At 37.6% G+C, this 19,373-nt stretch overlaps 1 protein-coding gene across 1 annotated transcript in view; it reads right to left on the reverse strand.

Moving 5' to 3' along the window:
• Positions 1 to 715: 715 nt before the first annotated feature.
• The window catches only part of LOC136854931 (peroxidase-like), a 33,539-nt gene continuing 14,881 nt past the window's right edge, over positions 716 to 19,373 (reverse strand). Inside the window, 18 exon segments of the mRNA XM_067131466.1 lie at positions 716 to 1,030; positions 2,130 to 2,238; positions 3,056 to 3,225; positions 3,744 to 3,836; positions 3,997 to 4,106; positions 4,587 to 4,714; positions 5,317 to 5,449; positions 5,803 to 5,916; positions 6,484 to 6,611; positions 6,940 to 7,085; positions 7,441 to 7,507; positions 7,510 to 7,518; positions 7,935 to 8,108; positions 12,403 to 12,602; positions 14,326 to 14,517; positions 15,548 to 15,638; positions 16,460 to 16,530; positions 17,562 to 17,732. Coding sequence (XP_066987567.1) covers positions 859 to 1,030; positions 2,130 to 2,238; positions 3,056 to 3,225; positions 3,744 to 3,836; positions 3,997 to 4,106; positions 4,587 to 4,714; positions 5,317 to 5,449; positions 5,803 to 5,916; positions 6,484 to 6,611; positions 6,940 to 7,085; positions 7,441 to 7,507; positions 7,510 to 7,518; positions 7,935 to 8,108; positions 12,403 to 12,602; positions 14,326 to 14,517; positions 15,548 to 15,638; positions 16,460 to 16,530; positions 17,562 to 17,728 — 2,274 coding nt within the window. The 5' untranslated portion in view covers positions 17,729 to 17,732 and the 3' untranslated portion in view covers positions 716 to 858.

Genomic DNA, 19,373 nt, shown 5'->3' on the forward strand with positions numbered 1-19,373 from the left:
ATGCTTACCAGTTTATTTATTTATTCGTAAGTTGTTTCATTTATTTATTGGGACGGGAAATGTCACATAGGCCTAGTTAATGCCACCACTGACCCTCGTCTGCGTTAGCTGGAACACAGGACTTGAAACAAAGACGCATAGTCTCACTTTTTTATTGTATAAAATTAAAGAAAATATACATCTCTTTTTTTTATAAAATATCGACTTGGATCTTTATCTGTACAAAGAGACTTGAAAAAAAATCAGAACTCAGCTTTAACAAAATATAAAAAAATCTTATTTTTTTAAAAAGTTAAGGACACTGAAAAATATGTGAAGTATAATATGATTGAAAATGAGAAGTATATATGATATATTGTCACTTCACAGGTTGAGTCTTCGTGGAGAGAGGCTGACAGAGACAGACAGACAGGGATTTAAACCATTATAAAATAGTAAACATATGTATATATACATGTAGTGTGTGCTCACTTGTGTATGTGTACATGTATGACAATTATATACAATTATACAAGTAAATCTGCCTACGCCTGCGTTGAGAGACACGTTAAACAGATTGCGAGACGGACAGACAGACAGCTGGACAGGCAGGCAAACAGACAGATAAAAAAAGGGGGAAAAATATTCAGACCGTGATTTTTAAAAAAAAAAACAGAGAGAGGAAAATAAATAGGCGTATATTCCCACAGACGTCAAAAAAAAATGATAATAACCGTACAAAAAAAGGTGAAAAAAAGCATTGCCTCCAAAACCGTATGTAATTTGAACCCTTGTATCCGAAATCCTTACTCCATAGGTGCCTATATATTTTTTGTATCAGGGATCTTCTTCTTCTTCTTCTTCCTCTAAGGTCCTTCCTTAGAGAATTGGGGGGATGATGGGCACCGAGGGTATGACCTGAGGAATGACATTGAGCACTGAAGGTGGGATGCCCACTGGTATGGCGGCTTGAATTGCTGGGCCGGTTTCTATCCAAGGGGTCAGGTCGATCGGGGGCAGGATGCTACTCTTGCACGGCATACGAGGGTTGCTGCAATGTGATAACAATAATAATAAGTAAGTAAATTATGAAGTGTTTGATGGTGTTACTTCAACTTTAAGTCACGTGGCATAGTTGCCAGATGTTACGGCATAGTTGCCAGATGTTACGGCGTAGTTGCCAGATGTTACGGCGTAGTTGCCAGATGTTACGGCGTAGTTGCCAGATGTTGCCAGATGCGTAGTTGCCGATGTTCGCACCAGTTGCCAGATATTCTGGCGTAGTTGCCAGATGTTACGGCATAGTTGCCAGATGCTGTGGCATAGTTGCCAGATGTTACGGCATAGTTGCCAGATGGTTAGTTGCCGAATGCGTAGTTGCCAGATTTTCGGCGTAGTTGCCAGATATTTGGCGTGCCAGATGGTTGCCAGGTGTTGCGCCAGATTGCCAGATGTTGCGTGTTTGCCAGATGTTACAGCGTAGTTGCCAGATGTTACGGCGTAGTTGCCAGATGTTGTGGCATAGTTGCCAGGTGTTACCAAATGTTCCTGGACATACAAATTAGTCTTGCCTGTTCTGAACTTGATCAGTAGCTACCCGGTAAAGGTAATAGTACTAATATTAATAACAATCATTATGATCATTCACATACTATTTATGGTGTTACTTTAACTTAAGTAGCATGGCATGGTTGCCGGATGTTACCAACTTACTGGCGCATTTGGCCTTGTTACCAAATGTCCCTAGATACAAATTAGTAGTCGCTTTTCTGAACGTAACTTGATTGACAACTACACCAGGTAGAGGTAATAATAATAGTAATAATAATAATAATAATAATAATAATAATAATAATAATAATAATAATAATAATAATTCATGAACTATTGAAAAACGTTACTTTACCCTGGAACAACATGGAATTGTTGTCAGATGACACCTGACTTGTCAATGCACATGGCATTATTGCAAATGGCCCTAGACTCTAATTAACTATATTTCTGTGGTTTTCACATCACACTAAGTAAATAACTTTTAAGCTGCACTGAATCGTAAGTTCTCTTCCTCGGATACGTTCTAAACCTCCTTAAAACTAAAGATGATGATGAATTAGATCAATAAAATGGGTCTGAACGTTTAAAATACTCACATGCGGTGGTCAGGCAGGACGAACGGATAGACTTGAGCAGTTTCTATGGTGTCCGTATTGTCACACAACAAACGGAAAAGCCTCGTTTGTCTTATCGACTGAAGTTGTTCTGTTGGCAGAGATGGTAAATATGGCGTTAGTAAGCATCCTAAGAATGATGGACACAAAAATAAATTGTTTGTGTCTGTAGTAGCTAAAATGCAGCTCTAGTTTGGAAAGCAGGGTGCTACAAGCCAGCCAAAGGGACCAAGTAAAGAAAGCAGTTCAGTACAGGAAAAGAAATTATGAAAATAATGAGAGGTTATTTAGTTCAGAGAATAGGAGTATCAAGGAAACTTCCGTAAGTTATAGGCAATGAAGTTAGGAAGTTTGGTTAAGTTATACCTGCTTATACTTTACACTTCAATGGTAAAAACAGTTTTAGTTGAGTTGGTTATGATAGTAAATATAGAACTTTTAAGCTAAACGGGTTACAGCCACAAGGTGCAAGATTGAATGAGCTATGTTAAGAACTGAATGTACCCACCTACTTTAACTAGATATAAATGCTAGTTAAACTGGTCATATTTAGGACTGTTTATTACGGACAGGATGTACCCACTAGTTATAAGTTAGTGATTTTTTCTAAATTTATGCAGTAATTAACTAATTATGAAACTGGTTAAATTAGTGATAATATAAACGAATGTATTATTTTTTTCCATGTTCCTGAAGTTATATGAATAAAATTACCCAAAATAAGCTTCAGTAAGCGTTTAAATTTACAGTCATTAAAAGATACTTCGACTAACAACTCCATGACCCACAACGTCTGTATCCTGCCCAGACACGAAGCCAACAATCAAAATAAGCTGTAATCAACAATGAGATTTCTAAAAACAGAAGCGAAGAGAGACTTCCGAAGCCCTCGAAGAGCCCTCACTTACTCGGCGTGAACGAAGAAGGTTGGCCTGGGAGCTCGTACCAGTACCTGTCGCCTCTCCGAAGACGCTGCATCTGGGTGGCCACGACGCAGGAGAAAACTGGACCCAGAAGGGATCCTGGAAGTGGCCGCTCTGACACTCCCGCGCTCCACAGGTCGATGTCGTCCACGGAACTTCATGGCAGAAGAGAGAAATATGTTATTTTTACACATTTAAAGTTGTATACACGTATATATGATGTATATAATGTGTGAGGATGTATCTGGAATCCTCAAATGGCCTGACACCCAACTTTCATTGCGTGAGTTCGATTCTCAGCACAGGAGTGGTCTTCTTCGTTTCATCTTTAATTGGAGCGAGGCTTTGCAGTGGAAAAATATCCGGGAAGAGTGAAGGAATCAAGGGGAAAAATGTGTGTTATTCTTACATATTTAAAGTTATATGCATATATGTAAGATGTATATAATGTATTATCATGCATCTGGAATACCCAAGTGGCCTGACCCCCAAGTCTCAATGCGTGAGTTCGAATCTCAACACAAAGAGGTGGTTGTCTCCATTTGTTCTCTATTTGGATCGAGGCTTTGCAGTGAAAAAATTATCCGAAAAGAGTGAAGAAATAGAGGAGGAACGAGGTCATAATGGCTATTGCAATGACAGGCATCTGAGAGTACCTGAGATTCGAGCTTACCTGTAGATCTGAGAATATCTCAAAGCCGTGATGTTGGTCATAACACTTGCCAGGTCAACGAAGGAGTGAACTGGTCTCAGACCACAGTACTGTCTGTAAAAAAAAAGAAAGTTATCATTATTACTATTGTTAAAGTAGTCCTCTGTGCTGTCATCACTTCTGCACTGAATTCAACAAGTGAAATTGAATGGTAAATATTCTCAATTATTCATTCAAGTGTTAGTGACTGACGTGGTCTGTGACTCAAATATACCTCCAGGCTCCGTAGCCGGGCACTCCGAATTCACGCCCTCTCTGGATGTTGAAGGCGACCAGGTCAAAGCCGAAATCGTCGTTGGGGTCAGCGAAGAGGAAGTTGGTCACCTGCAAAGTTCAGTTGCATGTTTAAATGCCCCAAAAAGAGCTTTCATGCGTTGCATGCAAATGCAACCGCTTATATCAGTTAGCAAGATCTTCCAGCCATGTCAAGCACGTGCATACATCCAGCTATCATCAGAGTCTCTCTCTCTCTCTCTCTCTCTCTCTCTCTCTCTCTCTCTCTCTCTCTCTCTCTCTCTCTCTCTCTCTCTCTCTCAGGATGGTCTTGCCTAACTGGTAATCAGTAGATCTCTAGTGCTATTGAGTTATGATTTTGCTTTTTCATGTAAATTCCTCTCTCTCTCTCTCTCTCTCTCTCTCTCTCTCTCTCTCTCTCTCTCTCTCTCTCTCTCTCTCTCTCTCTGTCTCAGGATGGTCTTGCCTAACTGGTAATCAGTAGATCTCTAGTGCTATTGAGTTATGATTTTGCTTTTTCATGTAAATTCTCTCTCTCTCTCTCTCTCTCTCTCTCTCTCTCTCTCTCACCTCCTGCGTGATTGCGTCATCCATAGCTTGCGCAGGTTGGTTAAGCAGCCCAAGGAAGAATTCGTCCAATACACCTGGTCTGAAGAGATCGTAAGGTTGGCGGATGGTCTTATGAAGACGCTTTGAGGCTGCCAAGAAAAAACGTAAACATATTAACAAAAACGTAAAGGCGTCACGTAAAAAACATAGATTATGTTATTATTAAGTTCTACTTCATTGGTATTCTTTTTTCTCGTGATGCTGTCTAGAAAAACCGCAAGAAAAACCATGACAAAATTGAACAAATACGTATAAAAAGCAACCCGTAAAAAACGTGAATCATATTCTCATTAAGTTCTACTTCAGTAGTTTTACCTCTTTTTGTGATTTCGTTTAGATATTGCGAGATTTATAAAAAAAAAAAGTCTTTTTTTTATTTGACTACATTATTTAGGGTCAGTTTCAGTACTGGAGGCGCTATCTTAACTGAACCTCTAATAACAAAAAATGAGATTAATGATAGAGTTTTCATAAATGCAAAATCACTCTGCAAGCTATTTCAAATACGAAAAAAAAATCAGATAAAAACATGGTCTAGTTGCAAGCTATCTCACACACGAAAAAGTATTGCCTTGGAGCAGCCGGTACAGAGAAGGAACAAAAAACTGCAAAAAAGTATAGCCTTGGAGTAGCCAGTACGGAGAAGTACCAAAAAAGAAACATAAAAGCAAAGCATGGAACTTGTCACTACCGATGAATTTGTGGGAGGGGCTCCATCTCTCGATGGCGGAGGGCAGGAGAGAGTGGCCGAAGCGGAAGGCAGCTGCGGAGAACGAAGCCGAGATGGAAGGATCTACGGTTGGGTCGTATCCGTCCCAGTAACCCTGAAAAGAATCGCGTTGACAAACTCTTTTAAAAAGACGAAAACAAACCTTTTTTGGGGTGCATAATTGCCTCATCAATTCGTTATAAATACTTTCATGAGGATTTTGCGATAAAATACTTCTTGGTCAATTTGTTTATTGGTAATTTCTATATGCATATGTGTCCGCTCCAATTACACTGAAACAAAACGGGGTGACAAACTCTTTTAAAAAGACGAAAACAAACCTCTTTTTGGTACATAATTGCTTTATCAAGTCGTTGTAAACACTTTCACGAGGATCTTGCGATGAAATACTTCTTGGTCAGTTTGTTTATCGGTAATTTCCTTTATATTTATATATTCAACACTCACCTTCGTCTCCAAGAGCAGACCGAACTTGCGCATGACATCGCGGCCCAGAAGCTGAGGCAGGAATTCGTTATAGGTTATGTGTTGGATCTGCGCAGCCACAATGCGCCGGGTTTCCTGGAAAACAAAAAGAATGAGTGGGTTGATTGTTACGGCGACGATGATTATTATTATTATATGATTATTGCCTATTGTGGATTTTCATTGTGTCTGCAAAGATAATTCTCATTGTTTGATGGATTTCTCTCTCTCTCTCCCTGGACTTTGACATTGAACAACTCTTGACAGAACTTCGGCATTGGAGATAATAACAGATCCTTCCCGGAAGGGAGAAGGTTTTTCAAGCGACACCTACGTCGCTGCAGCCGTCAGGGCTCTTAAAAACAACGAAATTATAATTTCAACTTCTAAATGAGGCCCTAAGGGTTCAAGATATGGACTTCAGTGGTCTGGCTAAATCACTGTCTGATAATAATAAAAATAATAATAATAATAATAATATTTTTAGTGAGCGAGATCTGCTCTTTCTGTATTTCCCTTTACTTCCTCTTACTTCTTCCTAAGGAACACCATAATATTCTTTGGAAGCTTGAATTTCAAGTGAGTGGCCCCTTGGTGGGCTCGTTCCACATGAGTAGGGTTCATCCTCTGAATAATACATAATGATAACAATCTTTTTCTCACCTGGTATAGTCTTTCGTCATCCCAGTGTGGGTTCAGGTGGGCCAAGCCCTTTGCAATTCGGTTGTGCTCTCTCATCATCAGGGTGTGGGCACAGGTGAGGATCAGCTGTTCGTTCACACGGATCTCACCTGTGGGCGTGACATTTGATTACCTTTTGATGTGGTGAATGTTACAATGAACTCTCTATGTGATTAGATATGATGACTAATAATCTTCTTGACAGGTTGTGGTTACCTGTGCAATACTGAATCTGTTTTGACGTTTAATTATTGAGAATGTTTCTAATGAACAGTATATATAATTACATGTAATGTTTGATAAGCTTTTTGGATCCTGTGGTTACCTGTGCAATATTGACCCTTGATTTACCTCCAGGTATTGAGAATGTTATTAATGAACATTATATATAATCATATATACATAATATTTAAAAAGCCTTTTGGTTCCTGTGATTACCTGCCAAGAAACACCTCTGAGACTGAGTCTCCCTGATGCATCCTTCGTCGGGTATGTGCGTCTTGAGGGGCAGCAGAGGTTTCAGGGGCATCCCTGGGAAGGCGTCGTAGTGGCGAAGGAGGCCGCCCACGCCCGCACGCAGTTCTCTGGAAGGAGTTTTAAGATTTCAATGAATGTAGGCTTCAAGGTCAAGGTACCTTAAGATTGCTTCTGAATAACACGAAAGCCTTCAATTTCCCTGCGGTTTTTGGTGGGACTTCTATTTTACTTCCTCCGTCATTGAAAACGAAAGCTGACTACACTGAGATGAACCCTTCTTACAGTCATATTCTAAAAACCTTTTTTGTTTCAGGATCAAAATAGACTTATTATTATTTCCCCTTAGTTTTCTCCACTGATGGAAATCAGAGTTAATTTAAGTGTTAAGACGAAGGTAAACGTTCTTATGAATGACGATTCATCTCACCTACGAAACACTAAACGTTTTTGTCTCTTTCTCACCTGGCTGCTTTGTCACTTCCGCCGTACACGGTGTTTCCGTCAATGACACTCGTCAGAGTATTGAAGGGGAACGGGGACCTGCGGAATGGAACGGATGTAAACAAACCGTAGTAGTAAGATCGGTTGTAAGATGGAATCCGCACCAATGAAACTGACTCTTTTGTGAATGAAAGTATTGCATCACTATACACTTCACGAAATAGATTGGCTGCTTCTACGTCACTGACATCTCTGCTGTATAGAAAGGTTTCTGCTCACATAGAAGGTCAGTATGGAATATAGGACTGAACTTAGTTTCGACTGAATGATGAGATTTTATTATATTTACTTTTTGTTGAAAATCTCTCCTTCATGGTCAGAGGACTGAAGATGAGGTTGACGGCTAGATAGTTGGTCAAGATAAGAGGCCTGATGTGGACATCTGGATTCTAACCAACCAAACAGAAGGAAGTGCAGAGTTCAACTTGAAATCAAAAACAACAAAAATAGCTCACCTAATCTACAGTTCTGATTGAGTCCGTGGAATCCTCTGGTGAAGTCGAGGCAGGTGAACCTGAAGAGACCGTAGAACCTGTCGTCTCTGGGTATCTCGATGGGCAAGCAGTTAGGGTCACGGGCATTGGGGGGCCTGTCGCAGCACTCTTCGAGTTCGTTCCTTGTCCTGCGATCTGGAAAGGCAGTGAGAGTCATACTAGTAACAATAGTATTCGCTGGATGAGGAACTCTTTGACAACCGCTGGGTGTTGGTCGTCTGTTCAGAAGAGGGACAAGGAAAACTATTCGATCCTTGCTAATGTAAAGACATAGTGGTAATAATAGTATTAACTGGCAGTGAGAGTCATAGTAGTGATAATAGTATTCACTGGATGAGGAAAGCTTTGATAACCGCTGGGTGTTGGTCGTCTGTTCAGAAGAGGGACAAGGAAAACTATTCGATCCTTGCTAATGTAAAGACATAGTGGTAATAATAGTATTAACTGGCAGTGAGAGGCATAGTAGTGATAATAGTATTCACTGGATGAGGAAAGCTTTGATAACTGCTGGGTGTTGGTCATCTGTTCAGAAGAGGGACAAGGAAAACTATTCGATCCTTGCTAATGTAAAGACATAGTGGTAATAATAGTATTAACTGGCAGTGAGAGGCATAGTAGTGATAATAGTATTCACTGGATGAGGAAAGCTTTGATAACCGCTGGGTGATGGGCTTTTATTCGGAAGAGGGACAAGGAAAACTATTCGATGTTTGCTAATCTGACCATTATTGGCACATACCATTTATTATTGTTATTCAGGAGATGAACCCTATTCATATGGAACAAGCCCACCAAAGGGGCCATTGACTTGAAATTTAAGCTTCCAGATAATGCTAATAGTAATAGTTAATAGTTAGTAATAATAATAGTTAGTGAGAGTAGTGGCTGTCTGAGCAGAGACTGGTGCTTGTACTATTTTTCAGGGTCACGATTTTTATATTGACTATTGTAAATCTGTATAAGTGCTGCTTTAACTGTTACTGCTTTTACACCAGAATAATAATAATAATAATAATAATAATAATAATAATAATAATAATAATAATAATAATAATAATCCTTTTATTTCCTTGTTCTTTGTCTTTTACATTACAATATATATATATATATATATATATATATATATATATATATATATATATATGTGTGTGTGTGTGTGTGTGTGTGTGTGTGTGTCTGTGCACGTGCTTAAACAAACAAATAGACAGATGGAGAAAGCCATGAAACAAAAAAGAATAATAGCTAATTTTACATTTCCAAGCAGCAAAAACATTCCTCGCAAACGGCAGCGAGTCACGCTCCTCAAATAAATCATCGACAAAGGTCTTTCTTTACACACTACTTTTATATTTTTTTTCTCTCTTTTTTTTTTTGCTTTTCTTTGATCGTAACCTTGAAGTCCATAATCCGATAGCTCTGCTATTGTCTCTTTCAATTGCAGTTGCAATTGCTTTTATGTTCTATTCTGAACCTGTTTTTATTATATATAATATATATATATATATATATATATATATATATATATATATATATATATATATATATATATATATATATGTATGTATTATTTTTGTGTCTTTTCGCCGCTGTTCGTTCAGTCGTTTGGCTGAGATATTCAGCGTCATTTTCTTTTTATTTGAATGCTTAATTCTTCACTACTTTTTCGTCTTCAGTTTCTGCGCCCCCTTCTACTTTCATTTCCATTCATTCCTACTTTTTTTATCTCCAGTTTCTTCCCCTGAGGCATCAGCAAAACGAATCGAATTTACGTCTTAAATTAAGCCTTAAATTTACGTCTTATCTGCCTGCAGTCAAATCTGGCTCTGTTTTTTGCGGAGCGTCAGAGCAATCAGATTCATTCCTCGCATTCCGAAACCTCAGAAGCGCCGGACCCACCATTCTCATCTCCTGTTCTGACCAGTTTCCTTTATCATCATTCGCCCACTTCTCTAATCACCTCCCTCCCAATCTGAATCACCGCCCTCAAAGAGATGAGTCAGTCACGATTCGATGCAATCCACATTCGGGAGATGTTTGTTGCGTGAAAGTGAAAACGGCGCCGTGTCTTTCCCTCCTTCCTTTCGGCGATAAAAAGCAAAAAAAAAAAAAAAAAAAATTGCGCATTTGGCCCGTCATATTTCCTCGTGGCGTCACCTTGGGAATTCCTCATGCAAAGCGTTAGGTTTGTCATTATGCAAATGCCTGCTGCGAGGTTGGGCAATTTTCGGACCTCATTCATCAAGTGTTGTGTCTCCTTGGATGGTGAGCAGCTCCCCTCAAGGGAAAGAGCTTTGGTAATGCCTTCTTTAGTGTCTTTTGTTTTCGCTGTTTACTGTACAACTACGGAACGGCCTTGGCGAGGGCAAGAAACTGTGTTGGTGGTATCCTGAATGAATGAGCACCCCTGACTTACTGTACTTCCCTGATATCTTTGTATTTGATTTTATTTGTTGACGGAGCTTTCTTGGGTAGTGACCCCCAAGGGTTTTAACTCGTGTTTAGTACGACCCCGTTGGGGATGACCGTAAAAAAACTGTAAAAAAAAACAAAAGATTGTAAATATCACAAAGACAATGACCCCAGAAACATTACACCTAGATAACGACCCCTGAAAACCTTTGTGGGGAGGGGTCACTGTCTAGGAAAGATCCGTGTCGACTTGTAAACCTTTAGTTATTTTCTCATCACTTCGGTCAGTTCTCCTCGTAAACACCTACGGACGTCGAGTCCAGTGGAAGCTGCCTTCGAAGCTCAATCACTTTTTTGTATTATGCAGTCGCATGAACCAAAACTGTACTGCATTGTTCAGGCATTTCAAGGATAATTGTATTTTTTCCCCTGCATTCATTGAGATTGAAACCTGAGTCACTCCGTGATACAACTGTCTTGGGAGACGTAACATTAATCTTAACACTAATGCAGCCAACCCGGATGTTTTTAGAGAATGAAAATATTAATGTTTTATTGGAGTAATAACAAATGAAATATTCTAGATTTACCTGGAAAAGTTTCAAAGCATACTGCAAGCATTTTTTCACTGAGGCAGTCTAGTTCCCTGTGCAGTCATTCCAGTCACACACTAAAAATTCCCGCAAACTCTTCAACCATAACATACCAACAGGTCTTGCAACCACTTCAACCATAACATACCAACAGGTCCTGCAAACACTTCAGCCTCAACCATAACATTCAGGCGAATTTCATCTTTACTGAAACCTAGAGGCTACAACTTAAGGTTTTGCGAGCAGCAGTGCCGTTACTATCACCTCCCCTTGAGAAGCTACAACTTAAGCTCCAACTTTACAATCAGTTCCCCTTCAGAGGATACAGCTTACGGTTCTACTAGCAGCAGCAGGCACCTTTACATTCAGCTCCCCTTGAAAGGCTAAGAATTATAAGAATCTTGCCCTGTGCACTTTTGCTGGTCCTTAAAGTCGGCCCAGGAACTCTGGAACTCTGTAACTGTCTCAGTACAGTGCAGAGAGCCAACACAGAAACTCTGGGACTCTGTAACTGTCTGTAACGGTACAGAAAGCCAACACAGAAACTCTGGGACTCTGTAACTGTCTGTAACAGTACAGACAGCCAGCCAGAAAATCTTGGACTCTGTAGCTGATGTAACAGTACAGAAAGCCAACTCAGAAACTCTGGGACTCTGTAACCGTCTGCAACAGTACAGAAAGTCAACACAGAAACTCTGGGACCCTGCAACTCTCGGTAGCGATACAAATGAATATTTAAAAGGGCAATAGGGCTAAAATGACATTTTGCTTGCTTAAAAGCTAACCCATAAACTCACAGTCTGTATCTGCCTGTAACAGTACAGAAACCCAACCCAGAATCTCTGGGACTCTGTAACTGTCTGTAACAGTACAGAAAGCCAACCCAGAAACTCTGGGACTCTGTTACTGTCTGTAACAGTACAGAAAGCCAAACCAGAAACTCTGGGACTCTGTAATTGCCTGTAACAGTACAGAAAGCCAACACAAAAGCTCTGGGACTTTGTAACTGTCTCAGTACAATACTCATAGTCTGTAACTGCCTGTAACAGCACAGAAACCCAGCCAGGAATCTCTGGGACTCTGTACGGAAGGCCAACTGAAACTCTGTAGACTCTGCAAATGTATGTAACAAAGCCAACCCAGTAACTCTGGAACCCTGTAACTGTCTGTAGCAGTACGGAAAGGCAACTAAGAAACTCTGAGACTCTGCAAATGTATGTAACAGTACAGAAAGCCAAACCAGAAACTCTGGGACTCAGTAACAGTCTGTAACAGTACAGAAAGCCAACCCAGTAACTCTGGGACTCAGTAACAGTCTGTAACAGTACAGAAAGCCAATCCAGTAACTCTGGGACTCTCTAGCTGTCTGCAACAGCAGGAATGAATATTTTAAAGAGCTGATAAGGCTAAAATAAGACTTGACTCACCTAGGGGCGTTCCAGTCAGGGTGAAGTCGTGATCCATGAGCTGTCCCCACGAGATCAGGAACGTGGTGGCGGCGTGGTCGTGGAAACCTTCGTCCCTGTGGATCATGGCTGACACTATCCTGGCGTTGGGCAGCTTGCCACCCCTGACGGAGCTGACGCGGGGCACGCTGATGCCGTCAGCATAGTCGTGGGGGATGAACCTGCAGTGGAGAGGTTCTTGTTATATTGTTATATTATTGTTATTATTATTATTATTATTCAGATTGATGAGCCAATATTATTATTGTTGTTGTTGTTGTTAAAAATTAACGAATATTTATGGAAAACATTTAAAAGCTTTATTATTATTATTATTATTATTATTATTATTATTATTATTATTATTATTATTATTATTATTATTATTATTATTACTAATCACAGTGAGCAAACACTCTGAAATGACAAAGTTCCATCGACCTGAATTCTTAGATAGTTAAAAAGAAAGGAAAATCACCTAAAAGAATAAAAATCAATTAGAAAATCAATTTAAATAAATAAAAGAACAATAAACGAATATAATGACTTCAATATGAGACAGTAGATTTTAAGATGAAGAGAATATATTGAGAAATCAATAAATATACACAAAGATAATCAACATATAAGACAGTGAATTTTAAGATAACAGGGAATAAATTTTAAAATCAGTGAATATTGACAGAGATAATCAACATAAAAGACAGTGAATTTTAAGGTAACAGGGAACAGATCGAAAAATCAGTAAATATACACAAAGATAATCAACATATAAGACAGCAAATTTCAAGATAACGTAAATAAATTGAAAAATCAACAAATATACACAAAGATAATCAACATACAAAACAATAAAATTTTAAGATAAAGAGCAGATGCGCTTTAAAAGTATTGCACGATCTCCTAAATTTTTATACACGTCGCATCAATAACACTTATGAAAGACGGAGTGATATTCACTTTGCACTTTCACCCGAGTGCAACAGACCCCACGTGGCCTTTCTCTTCGCATTACGTTTATTGCACAAATGAACAAGCATGGAATTATGTGCTTGCAAGCAGAGGTTGTTGGCATACCAGGCATACTTCGAGCTCGCGAGTGCTTGCCGCGTTGAAATTTGACCGGAAGTTGTAATAAAAATAGTTATAAAATGTATTAGTTCAAAGCCTCGTGAGGTATTTGAAAAGAAAGTGAGTTTGCCGGATGATTGTCAATTGAATTTTATTGAATTAGGTAGAACGGAAAGTTAAAACATTGTTTCAAATACCTTTTTTTGGAATTAACTTTTAAAGTGGTTTGTAGGTTGATGGGAATTAGGTATAATTAGGAAATATCGTGAGAATAGCCATTCTGGAATGGATTGAGGAATATTTTTGTAGGTTAATTCGGGAAAATATATTCCAGAATAACAATTTCAAAGACAGTGTATAAAATATTAATAGGGCGAAACTCGACTAGAATTGACAAGACAATTAAGAAGCGACTGTGCCACGGTTTAGCCAAACAAACATTATAGAAGCGAAACTTGTCAGATACCTCCAAAATGAACCAAAGAAAGTTTAGCCAATGAAATACAGAAAAAAGTTGAATTAGCTCCCAAAGTGAGTCTAAAAAAAAGTTTAGCCAAAAAATTTAAATGAATTGAGAATTGAGGCCATAGGCCAAGCTCTGGGACCTATGAGGTCATTCAGCTCTGAAGCGGAAACTGACAGTTAAAGGTCTGAAAGGTGTAACAGGAGGAAAACCTCAAAGCGGTTGCACTATGAATCAATTGTGAGGAGAGGGTCGAGGAAAGTAAGATGGAAGAAAGAGAATATGAGAGGAGATACAGTAAAAGAAACTAAAGAACCTGAAGTGGCTCCCAGGTAAAGGAGTCTCCACAGGTGAAGGTGACTCCAGCTTACCTCTGGAACACGCCATGAACAGCACCCCAGGTCGGATACTTGAGATTGTTGCACAGACCGTCGAATCTTCTGTATTTCCCAGGGGTGCATTTCATTGGCGAAGCGTAAGCGGGGCAGATTTGACTAATGGAGGTCCTCGTCGTGTCCAGCAAGGGTAGATGGACCGCCACTTCCTCGGGTGTTAGGCTGTGTCTGTTAGAGAAAGAGAATGGAGTTTTATTTCCTGAATTTGATTTAGTTTTTTTGGGGTTAATATCTGAGATATAAATTCAGCTTTTTAGTGAAGTGTTTCAGATATAAAATACAAATCAGATGTAGTTTTATTTCCTAAAATCAGTTAGTTTTAGGTGTGTTGATATCTGAGTTACAAATTCAGCTTTTACTGAAATGTTTCAGATGTAAATACAAATCAGATGTAGTTTTATTTCCTAAAAATCAGTTAGTTTTTAGGTGTGGACAAATTCAGCTTTTTACTGAAATGTTTCCAGATGTAAATACAAATCAGATGTAGTTTTTATTTCTAAAAATCAGTTAATGTGTTGATATCTGAGTCTGTTAGAAATGTTTCAGATATAAAATACAAATGATGTAGTTTTATTTCTAAAAAATCAGTTAGTTTTTAGGTGTGTTGATATCTGAGTTACAAATTCAGCTTTTTACTGAAATGTTTCAGATGTAAAATACAAATCAGATGTAGTTTTATTTCCTAAAAATCAGTTAGTTTTTAGGTGTGTTGATATCTGAGTTACAAATTCAGCTTTTTACTGAAATGTTTCAGATATAAAATACAAATCAGATGTAGTTTTATTTCCTAAAAATCAGTTAGTTTTTAGGTGTGTTGATATTGATACTCGTTTCAGATGTAAAAATACAAATCAGATGTAGTTTTATTTCCTAAAAATCAATTAGTTTTTAGCTGTGTTGATATCAGGTTACAAATTCAGCTTTTTTCAGAAACGTTTCAGATGTAAAAAATACAAAATCAGATGTAGTTTTATTTCTTAAAAATCAATTAGTTTTTTGATGTTATCTGAAATACAAATTCAGCTTTTTTACTGAATGGTTTTCAGCTCTGAAATACAAATCAGTTGTCTCTCTTTCGCTGATGAGCATGATTTAGTGTTTTGGGAGTTAATATCTGAGTTACAAATTCAGCTTTTTAATGAAATGTTTCACATAAAAAATACAAATCAGTTATTGCTCTCTCACTCAAGACACTTACTGAATGGCGATGATTCTGGTGATCTCCGTAACAATGGTTCCTATCTGCCCAATTTTGGGCGGGATGATTTTCCCGTTAGGTAGCGGTGATTCTGCAGATTAGAAAAGGTCATTGATAATATTAATATGAATTATGATAATTCATCTGTTTCTTGACGGCTCGGGTATAATGGGGGGGTGTCTGGTGTTAGCGGTGGTTGGACGTGGTCGGGGGTGACCGAGAATAATAATAATAATAATGATAATAATATATGTTATTATATTACGTTATTACCTCATTTATGGGGCAAATATTAATACTATTCGTTCAATAACTTTGAATATCAGCAAACAATGTTACTTAATTATTTTAGACCCATTCATATTATTAATTATATATTTACTTAGAAAGAAAATTAAGATGTCATTACTTATGCTTAGAAATAATTAATCCGTAACTTAGGGGGTTCGTAATCACTTCATATTTACCCATATTTTTGGGGTATTTTACATTAGTAATTAGCTACATTTTGTATGAAATTTATCTTTAGAATTACCTATATTTTGTATGTAATTTACCTTGGTACTTACCTATACTTCGTGGGTAATTTACTTTTCAAATTACCTATTATTTATAGGCAATTGACCCATGCAATTACTTACCGGTATTTTGCATGCAACTTACCTTTACAGTCACCTACATTTTCCAGTGAATTTGCCTCGGTAATTACCTATAATTCATCAGGTAATTTACCTCTGTAATCACCTATGAAATATCACCACCCAATGATTCGCTATTCACACCTACTTCAAGACGTCACCCGCAGGCTCATTATATCGTGAGAATCCCAGACAAGATTTTCGCGATCGATCTCGGATCATAAGCGACTTGCGAATGTCAGTGACCATAACGAATGCGACGCCAATTACTCACTGGTTCGTGTCATGGCCGTGTAGAAAGCCACCTCGACGTCGTCGTGTGTGATGCAGACAGAACCGGCCGTCCTGGGGAGGGGAGGGGAGGGGCGGAATGAGCAAAATGATTCATTATATATTTGTCATTGTAGATCTTTGTCTTTTTTTATTATTTCTGTGTGTCTGTTGAAATTGACGGGAATGCTGTTTTGAGTTAGTGGACGAGTGTAGGTGATGTGAAATTGTATATATTTTCAGAGAGAGAGAGAGAGAGAGAGGAGGGATGGTTATTGCACATTACATTACGCAATATGAAAATCTAGCTATTCATCAATGTACATTTATATATGATATATATATATGGAGAGAGAGAGAGAGAGAGAGAGAGAGAGGGATGGTTATTGCACATTACATTACGGAATATGAATATCCAGCCATTCATCAATATATATTTGTGTATATATATATATATATATTATATATATATATATATATATATATAGAGAGAGAGAGAGAGAGAGAGAGAGAGAGAGAGAGAGAGAGAGAGAGAGAGAGAGAGAGAGAGAGAGAGAGGGGGTTTGCTCATTACATACGTAATATGAATATTAATCTATTTATCAATATATATATAAAGAGAGAGAGAGACAGGTTCTTGCTCATTACGTACGTAATATGAATATCAATCTATTTATCAGTATATATATATTTAGACAGAGAGAGAGAGAGAGAGAGAGAGAGAGAGAGAGAGAGAGAGAGAGAGAGAGAGACATAGTCATATAGAAACATGTATCACCAAACATACATGCATATATAAGCAACACAAAACATTATCCACGCAGAAACAAGGAAAAAAAAACTCTGTCGTTATTTCCCTTGCCCATAAATCACACACAAAAAAATAAAAATAAAAATTTATTAAATGACCAATTCAGTATTAAAAATAACTCAATAACAAGTGACCAAAACAATAGGAAATTTTTCCCCCACAAACATTATCCTACAAAAAAAATTACCATAAAAAAATTACCATTCAAAAAAAAACTCGAAAACAAGTGACTTTCAAAACAACAGGAAACTTTCGGTCAAAAATTTGTTTTCCCTCGCTCGAGGTTCGAACTCACGGAATGTTTAGGATGTTATGGAAGAGATGTTGCGACAGCGTGGAGTGCGCCCCTGCGCCGCGCACGATCTGGAGTGCGCACTGCCCCCGCGCATGCGCGTAGTAGGCTGTGGTCGTGTAGATGAGAAACATCCAGGGCACGATGAAGTGGGTGTGTAGAGTCGCCATCTTCCTGTGGGTGGGAGAAAGAGGTGTTGGTGAGCGTTTGTGTAAATGTGGAATTTACAAACACGGGAGGACAGACTTGTAAATTAAATACGTGTATGATTTATAATATAAAAACAATTTTTTATTTATTTTTTATGATTTCGTAAGTGTAAACGTGGAATTTTTCTTATACTTGAAAGCAGACGTGCAAATTAAACTCGTGTACACTCTATAATATAATCAAACATACATTTTTTGTATTTTTTTTTATAATTGTAAACAGAAAATTTAAATATGTTGGACGGCAGGCATGCAAATTGAATACGTATACACTCTATAATATATAAACACAAATATACATTTTTATTATTTTCTATGATTTTCTAAATATAAACATAAAAAATATAGATATAACAAGGGAAGCAAACATGCAAATGATACTCATATACACACATTAATATAAACACGCAGAGTCCTTTCTGCAAGTTACCATTAGCAAAACATTTATAAATACGTCAAGATTTTTCAGAAAAAAATAATAAAAAACTTCCTTTAAGTTTTTTCAATACACAGGAAAGCTGACATGCAAATTAAATACGCATGCACACAGCAACATAAACACGCACGCACCTGTATTATTTTTTGTTAGCGATAGATTTTTAATCTTCATAAGATTTTCAGTGAAAATAAAATAAACATACCACAAAAACTTTCTTTGAAACTGGAAGATGAAAGTTTTATTTTTGTTTACTCATAGCTGTCCAAAAATAGCTCTCCTGTAAACTTTCAAAAAAAAAAAAAAAAAAAACTTCCTTTGAATCTGGAAGATGAAACTTTTTATTTTTGTTTACTCATAGCTGTCCAAAAAAAGGGTCTACTTATACATGCAACAACAACAACAACAAACAAAAACATACCACAAAAACAGCCTTTGAAAGGAAGACGATTCTCGTTTTTATTAACTCATGGCTATCCAAAAAAAAACTCTACTGAAACTTGCAACAAAAAAAAAAACATACAAAAAACTTCCTTTGAAAAGAACACGAAACTCATGTTTATTTATTCATGGCTACCCCCCAAAAAAAAACTCTGCTGAAACTTGCAGTAACAACAAAAACATACCACAAAATCTTCCTTTGAAACTGATAGACGAAACTTTTTTATTTTTGCTTTTTCATGACTATCCAAAAAAAAAAAGACTTACTGAAACTTGTAACGAAAAAACATTCCAGAAAAACATCCTTTTAAAGGAAGACCAAACTCATTTTTATTTACTCATGGCTATCCAAAATAAAACTCTACTGAAACTTGCAACGAAAAAACACACTACAAAAACTTCCTTTGAAACTAACAGATGAAACTTTTTTATTTTTGTTTATTCATAACTATCCCAAAAAAAAACCTTGCTGAAACTTGCAACGCAAAAACATACAAAAAAAACTTCCTTTGAAACTGAGAGATGAAACTTTTTTTATTTTTGCTTATTCATGAATATCCAAAAATAACCCTTCTGAAACTTGCAGCGACAAAAACTTAACAAAAAAAAAATTGAAACTGGAAGATGAAACTTTTCATTTTTGTTAAGTTATGACTCCCCAAAAAAAAAAAAAGCTCTGCTAAAACTTGCAACAAACCTTGGCGGTCAGGTTCGATCTCCAGTGGGTCA

Source organism: Macrobrachium rosenbergii, chromosome 30 (genome assembly GCF_040412425.1).
Source record: "Macrobrachium rosenbergii isolate ZJJX-2024 chromosome 30, ASM4041242v1, whole genome shotgun sequence".
Classification (NCBI taxonomy): Eukaryota; Metazoa; Arthropoda; class Malacostraca; order Decapoda; family Palaemonidae; genus Macrobrachium; species Macrobrachium rosenbergii.